The sequence below is a fragment of the Diceros bicornis genome, chromosome 28 (assembly GCF_020826845.1).
Source record: "Diceros bicornis minor isolate mBicDic1 chromosome 28, mDicBic1.mat.cur, whole genome shotgun sequence".
NCBI lineage: Eukaryota > Metazoa > Chordata > Mammalia > Perissodactyla > Rhinocerotidae > Diceros > Diceros bicornis.
The window spans coordinates 23,078,682-23,103,278 of record NC_080767.1 but is presented as its reverse complement, the minus strand read 5'-3'; the positions used below and the strand labels follow the sequence as shown (position 1 = coordinate 23,103,278).

The 24,597-nt window shown below is 44.6% G+C and overlaps 1 protein-coding gene across 2 annotated transcripts in view; it reads left to right on the top strand.

The window, feature by feature from the left end:
• Window positions 1-24,597, top strand: part of TNC (tenascin C) — a 92,111-nt gene that overhangs the window by 31,815 nt on the left and 35,699 nt on the right. For both annotated transcript variants that reach the window (XM_058523874.1, XM_058523875.1), the window contains 11 exons: window positions 1,320-1,583; window positions 2,707-2,822; window positions 3,558-3,714; window positions 7,329-7,598; window positions 8,605-8,790; window positions 8,999-9,088; window positions 11,118-11,381; window positions 18,997-19,269; window positions 19,834-20,106; window positions 20,709-20,981; window positions 23,485-23,757. In XM_058523874.1, the coding sequence (XP_058379857.1) occupies window positions 1,320-1,583; window positions 2,707-2,822; window positions 3,558-3,714; window positions 7,329-7,598; window positions 8,605-8,790; window positions 8,999-9,088; window positions 11,118-11,381; window positions 18,997-19,269; window positions 19,834-20,106; window positions 20,709-20,981; window positions 23,485-23,757 (2,439 nt within the window). The remainder of the gene's footprint in view (window positions 1-1,319; window positions 1,584-2,706; window positions 2,823-3,557; window positions 3,715-7,328; window positions 7,599-8,604; window positions 8,791-8,998; window positions 9,089-11,117; window positions 11,382-18,996; window positions 19,270-19,833; window positions 20,107-20,708; window positions 20,982-23,484; window positions 23,758-24,597) is intronic.

Below are 24,597 nucleotides of genomic sequence, written 5' to 3'. Positions count from 1 at the left end.
AAGTGCAAACACTAGCCTGATCATGGCCACGATAGAGTGGACACCCAGTGTGTGTTGGAGAACTCTGCATTAAATTAAACACATGCGCGTGCACACACACACACACACACACACACACACACACACTGACTCTTTAAGGGGCCCTGGGCATTCACCTGTTACAGGGCTACCTATTTGAGGGCTCAGAGGCTCAGAGAGCTTATGGAATTGTCCCAAGGACACACAGCTAATACATCACAAAGCTAGTATTTGAGTCTGCCTAACTCGTCTACACTGAGTTGAACACCCAGTGCCCAAGATGAGGTAGATGATGTAATAACCTCCTTTTTGCTAGATGTCAACCTTCTTTCCTATTCCCCATTGACTTCAAACCAATAATAAGCTAAATCCCTCTACTTGGATAGAAGTAAAATTTCCGCTAAATTGAATGGACAGTGAGATTACATAAAAACACACTGTTTTAAATGCACATTCAGCAAAAGACTAAATATGGATCACCTCTGAGGGAGACCCATCTCTTAAATCATCTTTTCGTTACTGTCTTTGACCCCAAGGATTGTGAGCTCCTTGAAGGGGCATTATCCCGACAGTTAGCACAGGGCGTTGTATAAAGTCTAAGTGCTCATTAAACGTTGGATGAATGAAAACACAACAAAGATCCATGATGCTCATGCTCAATAAGGGTCTTCTTTGTCCTTCTTCTCTTATCCATCCATGTTATACTTGTCGTGATGGGGAATTCCTGCCTTGATTAAAGGTACTGAAAGATAAGAATGAATAAATGGCTCTATGTTTAATGTGGCCAAGGCAGAGAAGCCCTGGAAAGGACCCCAGGCTGGCAGGGAGGACAGGCAAGTCCCAAATTTGATGAGATGAAGTTGGGCAAGTCCCTCTGCTGCACCCACATTTGGAAAATGAAAGAGTTGGACCAGATGAGCCCCAAATACCCCTCCAGCGCTAGGGACGTGTGACTTGAACTCAGAGCATGGAGCCACGCTCAGGCTGCACTTTCTCATGCAAACGGCCTGCATCTGAACTGAGGTCCAAGGAGTGGAGAAGTTGCAGGGGCCAGGTCACAAAGAACCCTGAAGGCCACACTGCAGACCTGGAACTTTAGCCTGAAGGCAGTGGCCAGCCACCAAAGGTTTCCAAGATGGGTCACAGCTGGGGCTCCTTGATGATATCTGCATTTTAGAAAATGGAAGCTGGATTTCAGGCCTCAGTGACTGGCAGTCACTGGAAGAGACAGGTTAAGGGAAACAAACCTAGAGAGAATGTGTGGGGAACATAATTGACCTGTCCTTTCTTATTCCTGCCAGTGTCCCCTCCCAAAGACCTCATCGTGACAGAAGTGACAGAAGAGACCGTAAACCTGGCCTGGGACAACGAGATGCGGGTCACGGAGTACCTCGTCCTGTACACACCCACCCATGAGGGTGGCCTGGAAATGCAGTTCCGTGTCCCCGGAAACCAGACGTCCACCATCATCCGGGAGTTGGAGCCTGGCGTGGAGTATTTTATCCGCGTGTTCGCCATCCTGGAGAACAAGAAGAGCATCCCCGTCAGCGCCAGGGTGGCCACTTGTGAGTGAGCAGAACCCCCTCGGCAGCCTCAATTGCCCTCTGTTCGCCCAGGGCATAACCCGCCCCCATGAGTTACTGCCTCACCCATGCCCCCATAGCTCTACAGCTGTCCTTTTATAGTTACGCTAAATAGGAGCCTGGAATCCAGTTAAGCCCACTGAATACTTTTTTAAAGAAACTTCGTTTTCTACAAAATCTCCCTCCTGGCTCTCTTATCTCCTTCCTGCCACAGAGAATCATTACAGCCAACACTTAAGTGTTTACTATGCACCAGACTTTGTTTGAAGCACTCTGTGTATCATAACCCATGTCACTCGCAATAATCCTTTGAGATAGGAGCTATTGTTAACCCATTTTACAGTTAAGAAAACTGAGACTCTGAATGGCTAAGCATCTCATCTCAAAACACACAGTTAATAAGGGGTAGAGATGAGATTTGAACCCTGGTGGTCTGGGTGCAGATTTATGCTCCTAACTCTACTCCTACCTTTCTATGGAGCTCACTGACTATATATAGATATTATTTTTTTGAAGTAGAAACATTAGGGATAAAGTCATTCCTTTGAGAGTCCAATATCAGTACCATTACTCCCACACCTGAAAAGCAAGTTGTGGCTAGCAATTGGTCCTTTTTTGCTTAGTAACAGTAACATTGGCTGCCATTTATTAAACTTGTGCTTGATGCCAAGAAACATGGCGAGCAGTCTATATGGGCTGTATTACTCAGTCCTCAAAACATTCTCAAGGGGCAGACATACTTACCTTCTTCTCCCATGTGAAGAAACTGAGGCTCAGAGCAATTTGTACAACTTGCCCAAGCACAAAAAAGTTGTGATGGTGCTTAGATTCTAGCCCATGTCTGTCTGATTCTAAAGACTGTGCTCATATTAGGTTTAACTGTATGAAATTGCCAATATTTAATCCCATGGTTGGTCCTAATATTAATTTTCATACTGCCTCGCAGTAGACAGCATCCCAGAAGAACCCTTAAACAGACTCCAGCTCTGATGACCAACCCCTGACGGTGGCAGGCTTCTGCCCCTGGGGTTTAGTGGAATCGTGGCTGTGTCGCCCCGCCACACATGTGGCCATCTTTACCTCCTCTCTGTGCTCTTCCTGACAGACTTGCCTGCACCTGAAGGCCTCAAGTTCAAGTCCATCAAGGAGACATCTGTGGAGGTGGAGTGGGATCCTCTGGACATCGCTTTCGAAACGTGGGAAATCATCTTCCGGAATATGGTAAGGAGCACAGAGGAGCCGGCATATTTGACTGCGAGGATGCGAAAGATGGTCAAAGGGCTCTGTAGACTTATATCAACTTTATTTCCTTAGCTTTTGGTGGGGGATAAGGCTTTAATTAGCACCCTGTGTGTGTGCATATATATTTTAAGTGATTTTAATAAGTCAATAAGCATAGCACTTAAGGCTGGGACCTAGACAAATAGATGTTAACTCATCTCTAGGTTCTGACTGCCCCTCATAGTCTTGCAAATCTCCACTCAGAGGCAAAGAAGAGAAAAAATTGTCTCCGTGTCAGAATGCGTGCAGGCATATCTGAGATTGAGTATCCCTTCTCTCTGGGCCTAAAAGCACATGTGAGGCAGGGAAGTGGGCTCCTGAGCTCAAACCAAGGCTCTGCCACTAACTGTGTGTCTGTGGGACAATCACCCGACTTCTGGCTTCTTAGTCTATCAGAGAAGGGACTGAGCCTGTGGCTCCAGGATTGCTTTGGCTCTCACCTTCTGTCACTTGACTTGAGTGTCAAAGGAGTGAGTAGAGAGGGTTACGAGAACTTGAGAGATGTCTTTATCATCTCTGTATCCTCAGCACCTACCATACTGACCAGATGCCCGGTAGATGCCTGGTGAATAGATGAAAGAGAAAGAGGAATGAATGAATGTGGAATGAATGAGTCACACAAATGAAGAGGCTTTCATCTCCTTTAGGTCTTACCAAGGTGCTCTTATCTTTCAGAATAAAGAAGATGAGGGAGAGATCACCAAAAGCCTGAGGAGACCAGAGACCACCTACCGGCAAACTGGCCTAGCTCCTGGGCAAGAGTATGAGATCTCTCTGCACATTGTGAAGAACAATACCCGGGGCCCAGGCCTGAAGAGGGTGACAACCACCCGTGAGTATCACTATTAATGCCACTGATACAATGGTAAAGCCGAGTGTCCCTCATAGCACCTCTTGTTGATAACATGCCCTCTCATATAGCATCTGGATCAATTAGCCTTTGCTACATAAAAAAACAAGCCCCAAACTTAGTGGCTTAAAACAATAATTCTGCACAGTGATGATTTGGGGTAAGGGTCAGGGGGTCAATTTTTCTGTTGTTGACTGGGGTCACTTAGGCATCTGTGTGGCCTGCGGGCCAGTTGACCTAGGATGGCCTCAACCAGGATGGTACCTTTCTGCTCCATGTGGTCTCTCAGCCTCCAAGATGCTAGCCTGGACCTGCTCACGTGGCAGGTGAGCAGGTTCAAAACTAGCACTATATTACTTTTGTTGAAGCAGATCTCAAGGCCGGTCCAGATTGAAGTGGTGGGTAAACACTCCTTAAACACCTCCATCTCTTGATGAGAGGAACTTCCAAGTGACATTTCAAAGGGGCACAGATACAGCAAGATAAATAATTGAGACCATTGTAAGCAATCTACAACATCCGCTAATCTGATATTAACACTCAGTCCTGTGAAAAACGTAGGGCAAATATTAAAGTTATTATTTTCCAAAAGTAGAAACTGAGGCTTAGAGAAGCTACATCAATTTAAGAAACACCACCTGATTAATACCATCAGGGCCACAATTTTAAGGCGGGGAACGGTTTTATAACTTGAACACCATTACCACCAGCAATGACTAGGCTCTGGTTTATGTAGGATGTTGATTCCATGTCTTCAAAAGGAACCTAAATAAAAGGTCACTCAATACTAAAGATGTCAGAATTTCTTGGGGGCACTGCTAGATCATTTGGGATCATTTGCATTGCCGTTTGGGAAAACCTCTGTATCTTCTTCAAGATAGCATATGCTCCAGCTGCTTAAGGAATTGACTCTTCTGGGTGGAGGGTTGTTGGAAAAGTTAAATCTGTTGACCAACGACAAGAAAGAACATCTTGCATGTAAATATTTGCACATTTTGCCTGGCTCAGAGCCAATTCATAGGATTGTCTCCTTTATGAGTGAGTGTTTTCCACCATCCTGACAACACCCCTCTGTGGTAGGTAGAAGGCAGGTACCAACAGGAAAAAAATCGTTAGATCACCAGAAAGTCATAGAAAACATGAAGCAGGTGCTTATCTGCTACAGAGGAGGCTCACTGAGAAAACAAAAGACGTTTCTTTCACCTGCCCTTTTCATTTTCATCTAAATGTAGGGATCGGCTCCTTTCTTTCTTCTTATTGCAGGACAGACATCCCAACATTTGAAGTTCCATAATCACAATAATATCAACACCGAGAGGCAGATATTTACCTGTTCATTTGGCTGATACCTGAACTCTTTCCAGATTTAAAGGACTTTAAAGCTCTGGTGCCAAAACGTTCTGGCTCCTTCCCTTTGGTCTCTGTATAGAGGTTGCATTCCAACCATTTTTGGCGCGTGACTGCTTTTGAGAGGCATCCTCATTTAAAGGACGAAGAGCATGGGCTTGGGACCTAAACAGTCCTGAGTTTGAATTCCAGCTTCATCCCTTACCATCACCTGGAGCAGGTCTACTTCTCTAAGCCTCAGACCTACCACCCGAAAAATGGGTTGATAGTATCCACCTTGTGGGCTCTCATGGGAGTTAAAACAAAAATGACAAGGCGCCATGCTTGGCACGTGGTGAGCACAAGGCAATGTTAGTCTCCTCTATTCAAGGGTCCCGAATCTAGAGGGGAGATCCGTGTCCTTGACTGACTCCCGACTTCTTTAATGAAACAGCTGCTGAGGACGGGAGTAGGTATAGTTTGGGTGCTTTCTAGCACCTAGAGGAACACAGGACAGGTGGCTTCACTGTTGACTTGTAGCATCATTTTCATTGTGCATTTTGTGGGTTCATCATTTGTGAGCTGAAACTCATATATGAACACCTAGAATTAAAAAAATAGGCTCTGCAGGTTTCTCACAATCAGCTGTAAATTATTCCTCCTCCTCATTTTCTGTACAAAACCAAGTTCCTTTCATTTGATAGTGTTTCCTCAAGCAATGCTGAAAACACACACTTAACTATTTTTAAAAATGAAAAGCAAAACATTGACTGAACGTCTAGTAAGTCTTCATTTTAGGCATTTACTGAATGCCTGGCTTGTTTTAATGTTTGCATTAAAATTGTTTGCATAATTAAAAAAAAATAGAGTTGAGACATAAATGACAAAGCCTGACTCTATGCTGAGGATTAAGAAAGGTCAGAGACCCCCTCTCTGAATGAATGAGTGACCCCATCTAAATTGAATAATACAGTTTGAATAAACAGTAGAGAAATCTGTTGAAGAACAGTAGAAAAGTACAACATTAGGATACTCTTATTTTTAATTGTGGTAAGAACACTTAGCATGAGATCTGCCCTCTTAATGAGCTTTTAAGTGTACAATGCAATATTGTTAACTATAGGCACAATGTCGTACAGCAGATCTCTAGAACTTAATCATCTCGTATAACTGAAACTTTATACTGATCGGAGAGAGAGTATGTTTACCTGATTGCAACAGGGTCAAAAAGTCTTCTTGTTAGGAAGTGACATATAAATGAGATTTTTAAGGATGAGTAGGAGATTTTTAGAGGGGACAGGGGCATCCTCTGGAAGAAGAAACAAAGGGACAGCAAGTGCAGAGGCCAGGAGGTGAGAAGCAGCGTGATGTGGTCTCAGAGCCCTGAGGACCCTGCTGTCAGAGCACAAAATAAAAGGGGGGATGGGCAGGAGGTGAGTAATGGGGCAAAAGGAAGGTCGAGATGAGGATACAAAGATAGGCAAGGCTGGAGACAGCCATGACTTTCTTGCCTAGATTCTTTTCATCAAAACTAACTTTCCATACACTGCAAAACAGTCCTTGCCTCACTTTTCGGCTCCATAATTCTGATGGAGAAGTTACCAACCATCCAGGGAGTTTTGCCTAATTAAAAAACCAGAGAAGGGCTGGCCTAGTGGCGTAGTGGTTAAGTTTGCGTGCTCTGCTTCGGAGGCCCGGGGTTCTCTGGTTCGGATCCCAGGCACGGACCTGCGTGCCACTTATCAGGCCATGCTGTGGCAGGCGTCCCACATATAAAGTAGAGCAAGATGGGCATGGATGTTAGCCCAGGGCCAGCCATCCTCAATAAAAAGAGGAGGATTGGCAACAGATGGTAGTTCAGGGCTAATCTTCCTCATCAAAAAAAAAAAAGAGAGACTAAGTCAATGTTTTTTAAATAAAGTAGCCCCTAAGCGTGTTTCTTCAACTTATGAGAACAGTAATGATGATAATAACAGAGTAACGACCGTTTATCACGTAACTGCCATGTTCTAGGCTCTATGATAGATGCTTTATAAGCATCGTCTCCTTTAATTTTTGAAAAAAACAACAAACCTTACAAGGTAGCTGTCATCACCCCAACTTATAGCTTATCAAACAGGAAATTGAGGCTCAGAAAGATAAGTATGGTCAAGTGGTCAGTATGAACCTAAAGGTACACGAATGGATCTGGACAGTTGCAAGCCCTCTCTCTGCTCGGCCCCTGGCATGGCCCCAGTCTCTGAAACCACTCTGTCTTCTGCCCATCACAGGCTTGGACGCCCCCAGCCAGATCGAGGTGAAAGATGTCACGGACACCACTGCTCTGATCACCTGGTTCAAGCCCCTGGCCGAAATAGATGGCATCGAGCTCACCTACGGGACCAAAGACGTGCCAGGCGACCGCACCACCATCGATCTCACACAGGACGAGAACCAGTACTCCATCGGGAACCTGAAGCCAGACACAGAGTACGAGGTGTCCCTCATTTCCCGCAGAGGCGACATGTCCAGCAACCCAGCCAAGGAGACCTTCACAACAGGTAATGGGCCTTCCCCTGTTAACTTGACAGGAAAGGAAGGATTGTGAGACTTCCATCCCACTCTACGTTGGGGTGCCTTCCAGGCTCATTTTGCAGCAAGAAATATAGAAAGGGGATTTTCATTCCTTTAAATTTTATTTTAAAATATTGTTGCAATTGATTGATTAATTTTTCAAAGAAAAAATACCCAAAATAATCTTCTAAATCAAAACATATATCTATTTTTGCATACATAGAAGATGCTGGTCTGACATTCTCAGGCAAAAATTCTGGTTACAATAAAATTCAAATAAATATTTTAATAATAAAATACAGTATATGGAAAACACGAATGAGAAAGATGCCGCCTAACCTCTTAGCCTATGGCATTTCTTTTAGAAGTACCAAAGTGTCAATCACTCATTTAATAAATACATATATATATATATATACATTTCTTTTTTTTTTTTTTTTTTGGTGAGGAAGATGGTCCCTGAGCTAATATCTGTGCCAATCTTCCTCTATTTTGTATATGGGATGCCACCACAGCATGGCTTGACGAGCGATGTGTATGTCCATGCCTGGGATCCGAACCCACGAACCCCAGACTACTGAAGCAGAGCATGCAAACCTAACCACTAGGCCACTGGGCCGACCTCCTCAATAAATATTTTTTCAGGGCTCAGTAAGCACCATATGAATTAGTAGAAATACAGTGATAAACACAACAGCCTAGTTCTTATACTCATGGAGATTATTTGTAAGTGTCTATACAGTTTTTCTAAGCACAAAATTGGAAGAAAATATGAATGGCTCAAGTATCACACATTAATAATAGAAAAGTGCCAAATATGTAGTATTTGTTTAGATTTGTGCATCAGCTATTGACACAGATGGGTGTGTGGGCGATTTTGTCATTTCTGTCCAATGGCAGGCACATTTCATATCTCAGTTTGAACTGTCGAAGACTCCCATTCTCTTGGTTCCTGGTGTTTTCAATATAAATGTCCCTTCCTCTCCCAAACAGGCCTGGATGCTCCCAGGAACCTCCGCCGTGTCTCCCAGACAGACAACAGCATCACCCTGGAATGGAGGAACGGCAAGGCAGCCATTGACAATTACAGAATTAAGTACGCACCCATCTCTGGAGGGGACCACGCTGAGGTCGAAGTCCCGAGGAGCCAACAAGCCACAACGAAAACCATACTCACAGGTGAGCTCCACATCCTCGATCCTCCAGAGAGAGAAAAAAGTGCAATTCCCAGCAATCCCTCTCAGTTTGACTTCAGTGAGTCAGTCTGTAGAACATTCCAGACATGGAGAAATTGTAGCCTCCAGGGACCAGCTCAGGGCCATTTTTATAGTCCTCTATAAGTCTTACCAGTTTTAGGCTGAATCTCGACCTGCACGTTCTCTCCTAGGTCTGAGACCAGGGACTGAATATGGCATTGGAGTGTCTGCTGTGAAGGGAGACAAGGAGAGTGATCCGGCCACCATCAACGCAGCCACAGGTGAGGCGCGCCTGGGGTCCCAACCCCTCTCGGCTGGCACTGGCAGACACAACAGGGCCCAGGAGGCAGAAAACCTACTTAAAAAGAAACAGTAGGCACCCAGAGGAGAAAGGGGCCACTAGGATCTGCTAGCCCAAATGTCTACATTTAAAATACCCTAAGCACACTGCATCTAAATGATGCCAACACTACTCTCTCTATGCAGGAAGGGGAATTTTTAGGAAAAAAACAGACTTTATGAGAAATCTACACACTTTTTAAAGTTGGTAACCCATTCCATTTTTTTTTTTTTTTGATGAACCATTGACTAATCAAAACACAGCTGAGGGGTTTTCTCTTAGAAAACACCTAACTTTTCTTGTATACCTTCATCATAGAGATTATAAGTGGCAGGAGCACAGTTTAAGGCAGACGTTAACTTTTATCCATTGATCCTGCGGCCCCAGCCTCCAGGTGAGGATGGTGAGGGGCTGTATGATTAGAAGCCATTGACTCTTTCCTCAAGTTTTTTTTTCTGGAAAATTTGTACAGAAGAAAGCTCTTCCCTCTACCTCTCCGCCAGCCTCCTCCGTCCCTCTCCCAGGTACTGTGAAAAAAGGAGAGGCTGGTGTGCCAAGAGGGCAAAAGTCATGCTTCATCAGGCTTCCCCATTATGCAGGATCCAGTGCTGAGCGCTTATGTACATTTTCTTTTTTATTTTTTTATTTTGAGGTCATTGTAGATTCACATGCTGTTGTGAGCAATAATACAAAGAGATCCCATAAGCCCTTCCCCCAGTTTCCCCCAGTGGTAACCACTGTGTAACTATAGAACAATATTACAATCAGGATGTTGATACAATCTATCAACTTCATTCAGATTTTACCAGTTTTACACGCACTCATTTTTGTATGTGTGTGAGTGTATTTAGTTCAATGCAATTTTATCACCGGTAGATTTTTTGTGTGTGTGTGAGAAAGATCTGCCCCGAGCTAACATCTGCCAATCCTCCTCTTTTTGCTGAGGAAGACTGGCCCTGGGCTAACATCCATGCCCATCTTCCTCCACTTTATATGGGATGCCGCCACAGCATAGCCTGACAAGCGGTGCATCAGTGCGCGCCCGGGATCTGAACCGGCGAACCCCGCAGCAGGGCGCTCGCATCTAACCGCTTGCGCCACCAGGCCAGCCCCTAACGTGTAGATTTTTTTAATCCACCACTACAGTCAAGGCACAGAATAGTTCCATCACTAGGGTCCTTCTTGCTACCCATTTTTTGTAGCCAGAGGCGCCTCCCTTCCCCTTTCCCTAGCTCTTGGCAATCACTAATCTGTTCTTCATCTCTATAACGTGTTATTTTGAGAAGTCTATGTAAAAGGAATCATACAGTATACAACCTTCAGAGATTGGCTTTTTTGCTCGGCATAGTTCTCTTGAGATCCATCCAAATTGTCTCTTGTATCAATAGTTACTTCCTCTTAAATGCTTTGAATTGAGTAGCATTTCACGGTATGGATATACCACTATATATATATATTTTTTTTTTTTGGTGAGGGAGATCAGCCCTGAGCTAACATCTGTGCTAATCCTCCTCTTTTTGCTGAGGAAGACTGGCTCTGAGCTAACATCTATTGCCAATCCTCCTCCTTTTTATTTCCTTCCCCAAAGCCCCAGTAGATAGTGGTATGTCATGGTTGCACATCCTTCTAGTTGCTGTATGTGGGACGCGGCCTCAGCATGGCCGGAGAAGCAGTGCGCGCCGGGGATCCAAACCAGGGCCGCCAGTAGCCGAGCGCACACACTTAACCGCTAAGCCAGGGGGCCAGCCCCCACTATATTATTTTTAATCTTTCAAAAGTCCAACGAGGTCATGTACAACAACAGCATTTCACAGAGGTGAAAATGGAGAATCGGATAGGTGAATCGCATGAAGCCACACCTCCCCTGTACAGCAGACCTAGGATCGTAGCCCAGAGCCAGCTTTCAGCTCCAGAGGCAGTCCTGCCTCACAGCCTAAAGAGGAAAATTCACCTCTCTGTTTTCCTCACAGACCTGGACCCGCCCAGGGATCTTCGGGTTTCTGAAACTACGGACACCAGCCTGACCCTGCTCTGGAGGACACCGTCGGCCAAGTTTGACCATTACCGCCTCAACTACAGCCTTCCCTTGGGCCAGCCAGTGGAGATGCGGCTTCCCAAAGGCACTACCTCCTATGTCCTGAGAGGCCTGGAACCTGGGCAAGAATATCCCATCCTCCTCACCACAGAGAAGGGCAGGTACAAGAGCAAGCCCGCACGTGTCAAGGCATCCACAGGTGAGGTCAGCCTCTGAGCTCCCTGCAGACCCTCTGCTGACTGAGGTTTGTGGACCCATCAGCCAGGTCTTCTTCAAATGAGAAAATGGCTGGGAAGACTTTCTGTGACTTTCTCTACTCATGAATCCTCTCAATGCTACTTTGAAAGAGCCACTTGCTTTTCCTTTCCTCTTGTCAACTGATTCAGCAAATTTCCCTTGCGGGGCAATCAATAGTGGTTTTTAAATATTTCTTTCTAGGAGAACTGAAAGCATCAGAGTTCGTATTTGTCTTTAGCTCTTTTTTTTTTTTTTTAATTTTGTGCATTTCACAGTCTTTTAAATTGTGTCTTGTTTTCTTCCCCTCTCTTTAGCCTAACAATTAATTTACTTTTCATTTTATTTCTTTTCAAGATGACCAAGAAGTTGGTAATAATGCTTTGGTTATTTCCCATTAAATGTTTTTATTACAGGTCTTTTCTTTCCTCTAAGGTTACCAGAAAAGTTGCATACGGTCTTTTGAGCTTCCACAGGGACCTTCTCATCTTCTCTTTTCTCTTAGTCATTGAGGGGCGAACTTCGTTTTTCCATGACAGCTTAATCCTGACCTCAGGTGTCCTTTCTAGCCCCGTGATTCTGTTCTTTATACCTGCTGCCATGTTTCCTCAGTAGCTAAATTGAAAAAAGCAATCTGAAAAAAATCAGTTCTTCCTATAAGAAAAATATGCACATTTCACTTTGGCCCCCAAATATTCGAGAGGTATAGGTGGAAAATGTTAATTCTTCATGGTTTGATAAGTAATAGTTTTTAGTTTCAATTTAATTAGTAAGTGTTTGTTGAGAACCCACTGTAGTATACTGATATTTCAGGGGAAAGTGGGTCATGTACTTAGTGTTGTTATTTTGACTCGTGTGCTCCTGCTCACAGTCCCTGGAGAAGACTAGATATTCAGCATATTAGATGGAACTTAATCAAGGAAAGGGAATGATTGGAGGAATCAGGTGCAGCCAGAGAAGGTATCACAGCAGAGATGTTACCTCCGGCTGAATCTCAATAAGTGGAAATGGAGTCTGTTCCACTATTCTTAATCCTTGACTTCCTCCATTCTCAAAGTCACCCCCGTGTCACAATATGGCTGCTGCAGTACAGCCTTCACATCTGTGTTCTAGGCAGCATGAAGGAGGAAGAACTGAAACCAAAAAGGAGTACCTCCTAGATGAGTCTCTCTGGAAACCTCACCAAGGACTTCTACTCACATTTCATTGGCCGCTCCTAGCTATAAGTCTAGGAAAGGTAGTCTTCTGGCTGAGCATGTTGCTGCCCACATAAAATTGTGGTTGTTTGAAAGGAAAAGAGCGAGAAGGGATATTTGGTAGACAAAGAGCAGCCTCTTCAGAGTCTAAAGTGAGCTTGGGTGGTCAACTCTATTGACTGTGCATGGACTGCTTCCCACCAGCAATCAGATGATCATCAAGGATGCTCTGGAGGGGTAGCTCAATCAGAGATAGGGGAGGGGCAGAAGAGAATCAGGAAGAAATAAAGCTATGGTAGAGATTTCAATGTTTCAGCTTTGTAAACATGAGCTTGTTATAAGGTGTCAAGGGACAACAAATGAATCAGAAAAACAAAAGAGAGGGAATTTCTCCTCCTCTTCCTCTGTCTTCTCCTCCTTTTCCTCCTCCTCCTCTTCCTTCTTTCTTTCTCTTTCTCTGTCCTTCTCTCTCTCTCTTCGCTTTTCCTTGAGTTTGACAAATGCCGTATCAAAGAAAGTTTCCCATCTCCACTCAATCATTTTACCCTCTGGCTGTAGCCTCATTATTTCCTGTCTCCAGTAGGGAAGCCCCAGGCCTCAGCAGCCTGGGACAACAGGCTGGAATTACTTTTCCTCTGACTGAGAGCCCAGTTTTTGCATCTCAAGGGTTCGGTGGTTTCAATTTCCCAGCCAGGCCTCCTTAACACTGTTTCAAAGAAATCACATTGTATATTTAAAGCCATTCTTCATTGCAGGAAAAATGTGCAAAGCCCCTTTTATTGGCTCTTCCCCATTGTCTCCAGAACATTTCTCTCTCTGTCTTTCTCCGTAGAACTATTTTATTTTATTAAAAGTGAGGTGGGTGTTTTTTTCCTTCTCCTGAATTCCATCTTCCCAAGTCTCCTACATTTACGCAGTCAGTAATATATGCAACCATATTTCATGCTAAGTTCTGGGGTTACTAGATCAGTTAGGACAGATCTGTGCTTCCAAGGAACTCGCTTTCTAGTAAACAAACTGGCAGACACCAACACAACACCACACTCGCTATAATTGGGGGTGCAGAGAGTGCAGTGGGAGCACAGGATGACTCTGGGCATCAGGAAAGCCTTAAAATGGAAGGGAGTTTTTGGACAGACACATAGGAGGCAAACAGGGCTGTGTTGTGGAATATATAAAGAAATAGAGGTGCGGGCACCTGGCCTTGGTAAACATATGGGAAGAAAAAAGAAACAGGCAAGTGAGAGCTCTTGGGTGAATGTACCATGCGGCCTGAAATGTGAAAGGGCTGTAGGTTCCAACCTCAGAAGAAAGGGACTCCTGGTTCTGCATCACTAGATTCTTAAGAGCAGAAGTCTGCAAAGTGCCACTCATTGTCTGTGGGTTTTATGCAGAAGATGTGGAACTGGCTACCCCAAAGAATTTTTCCCAGGGAATTCCAGGGCTCTAGACACGGAATTGAGCCAAAGTGCATCAGGCTTTTCCCTGATGCAGGAGTAAATTAAAAGTATGCATAACCTAGCTGCCCATCACACCTGAAATAAAATCCAGAGACCCTACACAGGCTACACGGCCCTACAGAATCTGGCCCTTCCCATCTCTCTGACCGTGCTCCCACCACTGGTCCCCTTGCTCATTTCATCATGGTCTTCCTGGCCTTTTCGCTGTTACTCAAGTATGCCAAGCCTGCTCCTACCTTAGGGCCTTTGCACATGCTATTCCTGCTGCCTAGATACCACTCGTCTCCCAGTTCTTCACATGGCATCTCCCTCATTTCATTCAGCCCAAGTGTTATCTCAAAAGACTTCTCTGGCCACCAATCTAAAATGGCGTCCCCATCCCGATTTACCACTTCATGCTGCTCCAGAGTTCCTCATGACACTTCTCTGGCCTGTTATTATTCAGTAGCTGGTTTATTTATCTACGGCCTTCCTCCCACTATCGAACAAAATGTAAGGACTCTGTCTCCTTTATCCAGGCTGGATCCACAGTGCCTTGAACACAGCCAAGTATATGGCATGTGCTTCGTGAGCATTTGAGGACCCCAGCTACTCCAGAGGCGGTATTTCCATTGAATCCTCTGGTTTTCTCCTTCTACCTCTGCATTAACAGCCCAAATTCTCTCTCTTAAGGATTCAGGGAAGGGAAATCATTCTCCTGGAGTCTTCAATTAAACTTTCTCTGGATAGAAAAAGAAGGAAAGAAAGAAGGGAAGGAGGGTGGGAGGGAGGGAGAAAGGGTAGGAAGGATAAACGAAGGAAAGAGAGAAAGGAAGGAAAGAAGAAAGGAAGGAAGAAAGGAAGGAAGGAGAAAGGAAGGAAGGAAGGAAGGAAGGAAGGAAGGAAGGAAGGAAGGAAGGAAAGAAGGAAGGAAGGAAGGAATTATCTCTGTTAGCATTGAAGAAAATGAGCATGTGCCAGGCAGATGCCCCCCGCCCCTCTCTCTCTGCATTTGTATTCTGATAAACTCAACGAAACCGTGCTTAAAGTGGAGGCCATGAATTTGCTGTGAGTGGGAAGGGACATAAAGCAGGGAAGATATGTAGAAACACAAGGCCAGTGCAGCATCTTTCCATACCAGCATGAAACTCAACAGTGATACCCTAGTAATTCTGATGGGTTTGGGAAGCAGAAAGGTGGAATTTTGTTTCTAGACACAGCTGCAAGTAATAAGGACGTTCTGCTCTGATTACCATTTTGATTTCCTCATAGAGCAAACTGAAATTTATTCAGGTATTTATCCATCCAACAAATATTTATTCCTTACCTGCTATGGGTCAGGCAATGCTGGTATATAGAATAGAAAGACATAGCCCTCCTCTCAAGAAATGATGCACATTGCAATGAGAAAGAGAGAACCAACACCCAAATTATAAGAATGCAACTAGCTTGCTTTAGAGGGAAGGGTGGGGAGCTATAGGCGCACAGGGGCAAGTACCCATTCCAGACCAGAGCAAAGGGAATGAAGGGTGTCAGAGAAGGCTTCTGGGAAGAAGTGATGCTTGGCTGAGTCCTGAAACAGGAAAAGGAGTTGGGCGAGTGGAGAGGGGAGTAATGACATTTCCAGCAGGAGGAATAGCATGTGAGAAGCTCAAAGGCAGGAGAAACTTTATATTAGTGAAACACGAGCTATAGGGTCCTGCTGTATGATGGGGCGGGAGAATAGCAGGGTACGAGGTTAGAGACATCATCAGGGACCATCTACAGAGGGCAGTGATTATCATTCTAAGGGTCTTGGGCTTCATACTTGACAGTGTTAAGAGTCATTGAAAAGTTTTAAGGCAGGCAAGCCTTTGCATTTCAATTATCTTAAACTTTACAAGATGAGCTAAAGCAATTTAAGCTACCCTTTGGGGACCTCACGCTTGAATTTGGCCATCCCCCTGCTGTGAGAAAATCACTCTCTCTCCCATGAGTGAGCATTGAAAGTGGATTCCTCATCAGCCAGCACTTGGTAATTACCATCTACAAGATGGTGGAAATCTAAAGATTTAAAGTTGGCACAGCCAGAAATTCCTCCAGGCCAGCTGGTCAACCCACCATGAGCACAGAAATGGGATTTTGAAATTCTGATTTCCCAGGCCCACTGACACTGTTCAGGGGTAGATGCCAGTGCACAGCTGTAAGAAAAAGACAATAGGCTTTTCATACAAAAATGCCAAGAAATTCAGTGTGGAACTAGACAAGGGAAAGACTGGGCTTCTGGGGCAGGAAGCCCATACGGGTGCCCTTTGCTATTGAAATGTAAAGTCTGCGTTTATGTGAAGCCTCTTGCTTCTCACCTCGACTATTATCTGCTGTATTTTTATTCATACTGTTCCCTCTCTTTTCATAATTCTTATCCCTCTCCTTTTAATTTGTCTACTGATTTTCTTCATTGAAGTTACACCTTTTATGTAGCTGACTAGCATTTAGGTGAAAAGATTTGGTGGAGCATCAATAGTACCCACTACTACTAGAAACAGTCACAGTACTGCTCGCTAAGTATAAACTGATGATCTGTCTTGATTTGCCTACCAAATAAAAAAAGTGGAAGAATAGCCAAAATTTTTGGTGGAAGCATCAACACCGTGATTATGACTATTTACTGAGCAACATGACATTATGTGAAAATTACTGTATCAACTATTTGAACAGATGGTGCAGGGTGTGAGGGGCATTGTTGAGTATCAGTGGCATATAAAAAAGCTGATTCAAAGAGAAAAGATGGTTCTCATCAGGAAGAGACATTTTCCATTGTGCATCCCCTCCCCTCCTCTCTCCATCTTAACTGCAACAGCTTAATAGACAATCCGTAATCACCTCCTCCCCACCACAGTTAGGTAACTCTCCTCACATGTTTCGCAACATGGTACCTGAAATTTCTTTCATGGACAAAAATATGTTTTAAGACAGAATTAGAGAGACAGCTTAAAAGGCAGTTACATGGAAGGAAATGACAGTGACTTAATTCACATAAAAGGGAAAATTGTCAAGGTCAGCTAAGTTCTTAACAAGCAGTTTTGACAACAAGAGGAGAAAAACGGGATGAGACGGGAGTTTATGGGCCATGGCTCAATTTCTTTAACTTTACGGATTTGCTTAGATTGGTTTTTGTCCTGCATCTCTTGATGCATGAGGACTGTAGAATATTGGATAAGGACGCGCTCTGAGTTTAGCTGTGCTCAAATCCCAAAGTCAAGGAGACAATCGTTATGTTTGGAGCACTGTTCCCGGCCTCACAAGGGCCAGGGGTTTAAGAAAGCCTGATTCTCCCTTTCTTTCCCCGGAACTAGATACATCACTTTGAGTGTTGGGCCCTCTCTTTCTCATCAAGACCATGTTTGTGTGGTTAAGAACTGCTATGGGGCTTTGAGTGTGAACTTTAGGATATGAATTTGGGTTAAATGAACTACATAGAGTATAGTTCAAGATCAGCTATCTCAAACAATTTTTGTACAGGGTCAGATAGTAGATATTTTCAGGTCATCCGGTTTCTGTCACAACTACTCGACTGTGCCTTAGCAGCACAAAAGCAGCCATCAACAATAGGTAAATGAACAAGCATGGCTGTGTTCCAATAAAACTTTATTTATGACACCAGAATTTGAATTTCAGGTATTTTCATATGTCATGAATTATATTTTTGTTTGGATTTTTTTTTCCCCAACCATTTAAAAATTTAAAAACTGTTGTTAGCCCAGCTAAGCTGATTACCAAAATAGGCAGCGGGCCAGATGTGACCCTCAGATCATATTTTTCTGACCCCTGTTCTAGAAAAAACAGGATTTGAAGGAGTGTAAGCTTTGCCAATATGAAACAATTAGGAAGGAATGTTCCCCAGGACTTGGAAAAGTTTGAATTAAATAAATTCTTGAAAAGAAACATTTTCCCCTCTGAAAAGATATCTTCAATCCAATTGTAGGCTAAGATTTTCAAGTCAGAATCCGGCTTTAATGGACACATCAGGGTCATTTAAAATATGCAGCCAACGTGAGGCATAAATAGAAAACCAATTTGTTATTTTAAGTAAACTCAGGGCAATTCTTACTCTGTTGTTTACAAGATCCGTTTCCAGAGAAAAATCCTTTCTCCCCAGCTCATGCAATGTCCATTTAACCTGAGCCCTGGGCAAAAGATCACCTTGTGAAGGCATATTCAGGCAAATGTTTTGACTGTACTTTGCGTGTTCAAGAGATGAATGAAGACGGTGCATTCAATTTTAATTGAGCTTAATAAGCTCTGTCTCTCCCGGGGCCTTAGTCTTCCTTTCTGTCCAGTAATGGACAGTTTTGCAAAGACTCATCGCCATCCTTCATTCAGCCTTACTTGGATGGTGTAATTTATCTCTGATTTTTCTGAAGTGGTTTATGTAAAGCTATTTGAGCCCCGGAAACCGACAAAAATCCCGACATAAAGAGACTGTAAAACAGACCTTCCAGAGGAGATTGAGGAAGGCTGAAAAGGAAAGGAATCTAAGAGGAGCCAGTTTTCTCAAAAATACGGAAGGCTGGACAGCTCAGACCAAGAATCCGGAGAATAGCCGAAGGCTGTTCCTCATGATCTCATCCTCATGATGACAGACACTTTCCAAAGTGGAAACCGAAGCCCAGAGCATTACTAACATAGACGTGTGGAGTTTTCTAAATCCACAGGACGCTGGTCAATAGGAAAATAGCATTTCCAAAAGACAAATCCAAATATGCAATAAGGCAAAAGAGGTATTATATTGATTTTTTGGTTGGTGTGTTCTGGTGAGCACTGCTAGGGGGATGTGGTGAGCGAAACACGGCACTCAGGCCCCCATGGCCTTTTATCATTGGCAGCAGATTTGCCATTTCTGGGTTCCCAGAAGGAAGGCGTTTTGAGGAATGGTTTAACTGACCCCATCTCTGTCATTATTCAGACCACGCCCCTGAACTGGAAAACCTCACCGTGACCAAGGTTGGCTGGGATGGCCTCAAACTCAACTGGACCGCAGCTGACCAGGCCTATGAGCACTTTGTCATTCAGGTGCAGGAGGCCAACAGGGTGGAGGCGGCCCAGAACCTCACGGTGCCCGGCAGCCTGCGGGCTGTGGACATCCCGGGCCTCAAGGCCGCCACCCCTTATACAGTTACCATCTACGGGGTGATCCGGGGCTATAGAACACCAGTGCTCTCTGCTGAGGCTGCCACAGGTACCTCTTACCTTTTTATTTAGCTTCTGTTTTTCTTCCAACAGGAAACTGCCCAAAGATAATCAGATGCAACTCGCTTTGGAATGGACTAGTTCTGCCCCTAGTTATAGGGCTATGGTGTGTAAGGATGGGAAGCCAACAGACTGTACAATTCCAGAGGCAGCTTTCACCCTGCACCCCATGTAAACAACACCCTTTGGAGTTGTGCAGAGCTGAGCCTGGGGACTATACGCACAGCCCCAATGGTGGTGACCTTTAGCTTCACAAACAGGCTCCCTCCTGGTAAGGTGTGTTAAGGCATATATTTAAAAGGAAAAAAATTCATCCCCAAATTAATCTCCTTCTCTGCTGGAGGTTAAGGCAGTTCTTTAATAAAAATAAGATAAATGTTTTCCTATCCTCATCCTCTTTGCTCTATTTCTCAAATTTAGGAAGCTGCATGCTGCATGTTTATCTAAAGAAAGTCATATTTTTTAAGTAATAGAAAGTCTGTTCTTGTGTTAAAGATTCCCTGGACCTTGGTGTGTGAATTGATCATTAAACTAGTTCTTTGTCCTTCTCCAGGAGAAGCTCCCAATTTGGGAGAGGTCACGGTGTCCGAGGTGGGCTGGGACGCCCTCAAGCTCAGCTGGACTGCTCCGGAAGGAGCCTATGAACAGTTTTTCATTCAGGTGCAGGAGACTGACACGGTAGAGGCAGCCCAGAACCTCACAGTCCCAGGAGGACTGAGGTCTGTGGACTTGCCTGGGCTCAAAGCATCCACTCGTTATAGCATCACCATCCGCGGGGTCACTCGAGACTTCAGCACAGCCCCTCTGTCTGTTGAAGTCTTGACAGGTATTCTAGACTAGTTCATTAATTTTCTTCTCCCCATTGTCTCTGCTCAGGAGGGATCAAAGCTCTTCCCTGCTCTAAACTGGGTTCAGCACACTGGGGGAATACCGGTGAATCATCCCTGTGTCCAACCAAATGTCATATCCCCTATTTGGCCAAGTCCTTGTTGTAGCATGGTTGCCAATTCCATGGAAAATTCCATCTACTCTTCCTTGACAAAAGTGAGAGGTGACTTTCTTTCAAAGCAAGTTTCAGTCATAATATCTAAGAAGTTGGAAAGCACAATTTGCAAGTGGAAAAAAGAATTGGTCTGAGCTCATTTTAAGAATATACCAAAGGACTCCCCAAAGCCCCATTCCTGTGTCAAGAATGGAGGTTATGAACAGTTCCTAGGGCTATCTTTCATTCCCAAAGGCTGAATGGAAAAGCCGTGGCTTTAGTGCCAACAATGAGAGCGTGCTCGATACCTGCCATAAATCAGGCGTCTGTAATCAACACTGACCAGACAACTCATCCCAACTTAGCCAAAGCGCCATCTCACCTGAGTCCCAGCATGCATGCAATCGTCTTTTTTAGTAACTCAGCAACTCTGTGTCCTTATGCAGAGGAGGTTCCAGATCTGGGAAACCTCACAGTGGCCGAGGTTAGCTGGGATGCCCTCAGACTGGACTGGATCACCCCAGATGGGATCTATGAGCAGTTTGTCATTGAGGTCCAGGAGGCTGACCAGGCCAAAGAAGCTCACAGTCTCACAGTTCCTGGCAGCCTGCGCTCCGTGGAAATCCCAGGCCTCAGGGCTGGTACCCCGTACACAGTCACCCTGCACGGCGAGGTCAGGGGCCGCCGCACTCGACCCCTTGCTGTGGAGGTCATCACAGGTATATGACCCTCTTCCCAGACCAGGGACATGATTGAGCCAGCCTGTCTTTGGAATGGAGAAAATTCTCTACATGGCAGGGCTCTAGCTCAATGTTGTTGACAAGCAGCATGAACACTGGCTCTAACTGAGGAATGTCTGGGTTGGAATTCCATCTAATTGGCTGAATATTCTTGGGTATGTCATTTAGTATCTCTCAGCTTTCTTTTCTCATCTTCAAATCAGAGATCATACGCCTACCTCAGAACACTCTCATGAGCAGTAAATGAGATGATGAATGAAAGTGGTTAGCAAAGCGCCCATCCTGTAGTAAATATTAAACCACAAATAGCTAAATTGATCAGATAGCAACATATCATAATAAAAATAACATAAACAGTAGGGCTGTGGCACAAGCATAAGGTCAGAACTTTGCAGAGAAATCTTATCATGAGTCGCCTCAGAGTCACTAGCTGCCATCCAACTTGCAGTCAAATTTCCACAGAATAACCTTTGAAATGAATTTGTCATCTGCTGAAATCATCCAAGTCTCTCTCTCCTCAACAGACACTCAAGGCAGGGATGCTTCCAAGAAAAGATAGACACATTCAACTTCAATGTTTTTCATTCAATTGGGGAGGAAAAACAATTCGTCTCAATTTGTCCCCCAAAAATATGCTGCTCCATCCGTTGTAGAAAACGCTGTGCTGTCCATGAGGTTTCTGGAAAGATCTTTAAAGGAGGCTATGGGCAAATGGGCCAGAATTTTGGTAATAGGGTTTTTATGCTGGGACCTAAGCCCATACCCTTCTCTAGCTGTCCTGTATTTTGATAATGCCTCGCACATAACCAAATTCAAATAAATTCTTTTTCTTGGTCATATACACCAAATAAATTTGGTCCTTGCTAGAAACTACACACAATTCCAAAAATAAGAAAGGTGATGTTGCAATTCACCTAAACTGGCCAGATTATCATTGTCCTGTGTTTCCTGGAATATCTTCAAGAGAAAAAGGGGCCTTTGAGACATGTGTGATCTGGGGGCAAGATGCCAGAAGTCTGCATCTGTAGTTTGTGAACTTTTATGTTTAGCAGCAGAACTCCTTTTGCACATGAAATCTTACAAGGAATCCCACTAAACAACAGATAAATGAACAGTTCTTCGTGGTGAGCTGGGAAGGAGGAGGGGGCTGCCTGCACCCATGTCCTCAACCCAGTTCTTCCACAAAAGCACCAGGTCTATGTGGAACACAGTCTGAATACAGCTCCTCTGAAAGGCTGGGTTTGCTCAGACTCTCACAGTGCGCTGAATCCTGGGATACCTGAGAAGAAGTACCTCCCACTTTTTCTGGCTAACATCTCTGCAGATATTTTCTTCTCTAATTTCCAATCCATGGCCACTTCAGCCTTAAAAAGAGAGTCTGAACAGCTGCATTTAACCCTGAGCAGCGTTCCACTAAGCAGTGGGTTTTTCCATATCCAGAATCCAAACTTTCTAAATCAACAATAATAACTACATTAAATTTCCTTCCTACATTGTAGAGAAATAAATAGTGGGCCCTGCTCTGCACCATTTACTGAGCAAAACATAATCACTTTTAATTAAAAGTGGGCACTCGTCTCCCACAAATGGCCTTGCTTCGTGATGCGGCCATTCTTCATTCAGACACAAAGTACTGGCAGAAGAAGGTGGGAGGGAAAGAATCAAGCCAAGAATCCAGTACAGAACCTTTGATCCCTGAAAGGCAAGAAAAGTCCAGAGATAAAACGTCAGACTTGTCCAAATCTGAGACAGCATATGCTTTATAAATGCAGTCAGAGAGCATGTAGACGACAATGAGATGACCTCTCTCATGCCACGTAACAAAATGGAGCAGGTACTTCTCTCCAATATCACCCAGAACTTCCAAGGGGAAACATCTCAACAAGGATATATTTGTTAGGCTGCCACTTATTGGGCGCTCACTATGTGTCAGGGATGATACTCAGAGGTTTATAAATAGTGTAATTTAATCATCACACAATCCAATGAAATGGTACTGCCAGCTCCTTTTAAAGGTGAGGAGAGTGAGGCTCAGAGATGAGCTGGGTGACATGCCCAAGATTACGCAGCTAGCAAATATCAATGTTGGAATTCTAACCAAGACCCGGCTGCCTCCGAAGCCTGCCCTTTGGACCATTCCTTCTTCCCTTACCCTGACCCACAATCCCAACTTTTCTGGTTGCCCTTTACGTTCTGGCTCAGAGACCTCCCGGTGGGTTGTGCAGTGGTCCTCATGGGACTGCCATCTCCAGGATGAACGATGCAGATGTTCCCTTTCTGATCACTTTCAACTCCTGAAGGAAGCTGTGGCCAAGTTACCACAGTTCAAATTGGAAATGTCCAGAGACCAAGAATGACCACACACACACACACACAAAATTCTCTTGCCCCTTTCTTTCTTCCCTAGAGCTGGGCTGTGGGACATTTGGTTTCCTCATTTTTGGTTTGCAGAACTGACAAATACCTCTCTGTCCTTCTTCAGAGGAGCTCCCCCAGCTGGGAGACTTAATCGTGACCGAGGCTGGCTCGGATGGCCTCAAACTCAACTGGACCGCAGCTGACCAGGCCTATGAGCACTTTGTCATTCAGGTGCAGGAGGCCAACAGGGTGGAGGCGGCCCAGAACCTCACGGTGCCCGGCAGCCTGCGGGCTGTGGACATCCCGGGCCTCAAGGCCGCCACCCCTTATACAGTTACCATCTACGGGGTGATCCGGGGCTATAGAACACCAGTGCTCTCTGCTGAGGCCTCCACAGGTACCTTCCTCTCCCTGTCGATGCTCTCCCACAAGGCTCCTTGCTTTATCTGCAAGAGATTGCAAGGGGAGTCAGCGTCTTTCCATGTCTGAATCCTTTCCACGCTCCCCTTAGCTGCTGGCTGTGCATGCTCACACACCTCCCTGTGGGCTGTGCCTTAGTCCAGACGCCTTTGCCATCTTGAGAATGAAGGATGAAGATGTTGCCTTTTCTGACCTCCAGCCTCCAGCGTCTCCCAGACTTTACCTGTCCCATCCTACAACTTTATCCCTTGTGAATGATGGCTTTCTATTTCAGGAGATGCAGCCTGATGGTTTTAATTCTCTTCTCCAGGGCTTAGATATAACTAAAAGCTGACCCTTCCATGTGTGCCTTCTGGTGGAGCACAGATTATTTACTTTAGAGAGTCTTTTTTGCTAGTTGGAAATGGTGCTTCACTATCCCAAATTCCCTCAAGGATATGGGCACTGTGGTTCTTGCATTTAAAAGAAACATTTTAATTTAAATGTTTCTTTAAAATGCACTGAGTATAATAAGAGAATTGAATTACCCTCCTCCGGGCAATTCTCTCAGATACTGAGTCATTGTTAGAACATCAAATTAGCAAACAGCTAGACCAAAAAGGAAAAAAAAATCACACAATTATGACTGCAGACAGTACCAAAGAAAAAGCCATTCATTAGCAGAAGTACACACAGCAGCATTTGGAGCAAGAATGTCCCAGGCTATGAATGTCAAAGATCTGATGCCCTTTTCTTTCTTTTCATCGACTTGCACCCTGGAGTGTTGGCCTTTGGATGGCACACTCCTAGCCCAGACCCAGGAGGGTGCATTACACTT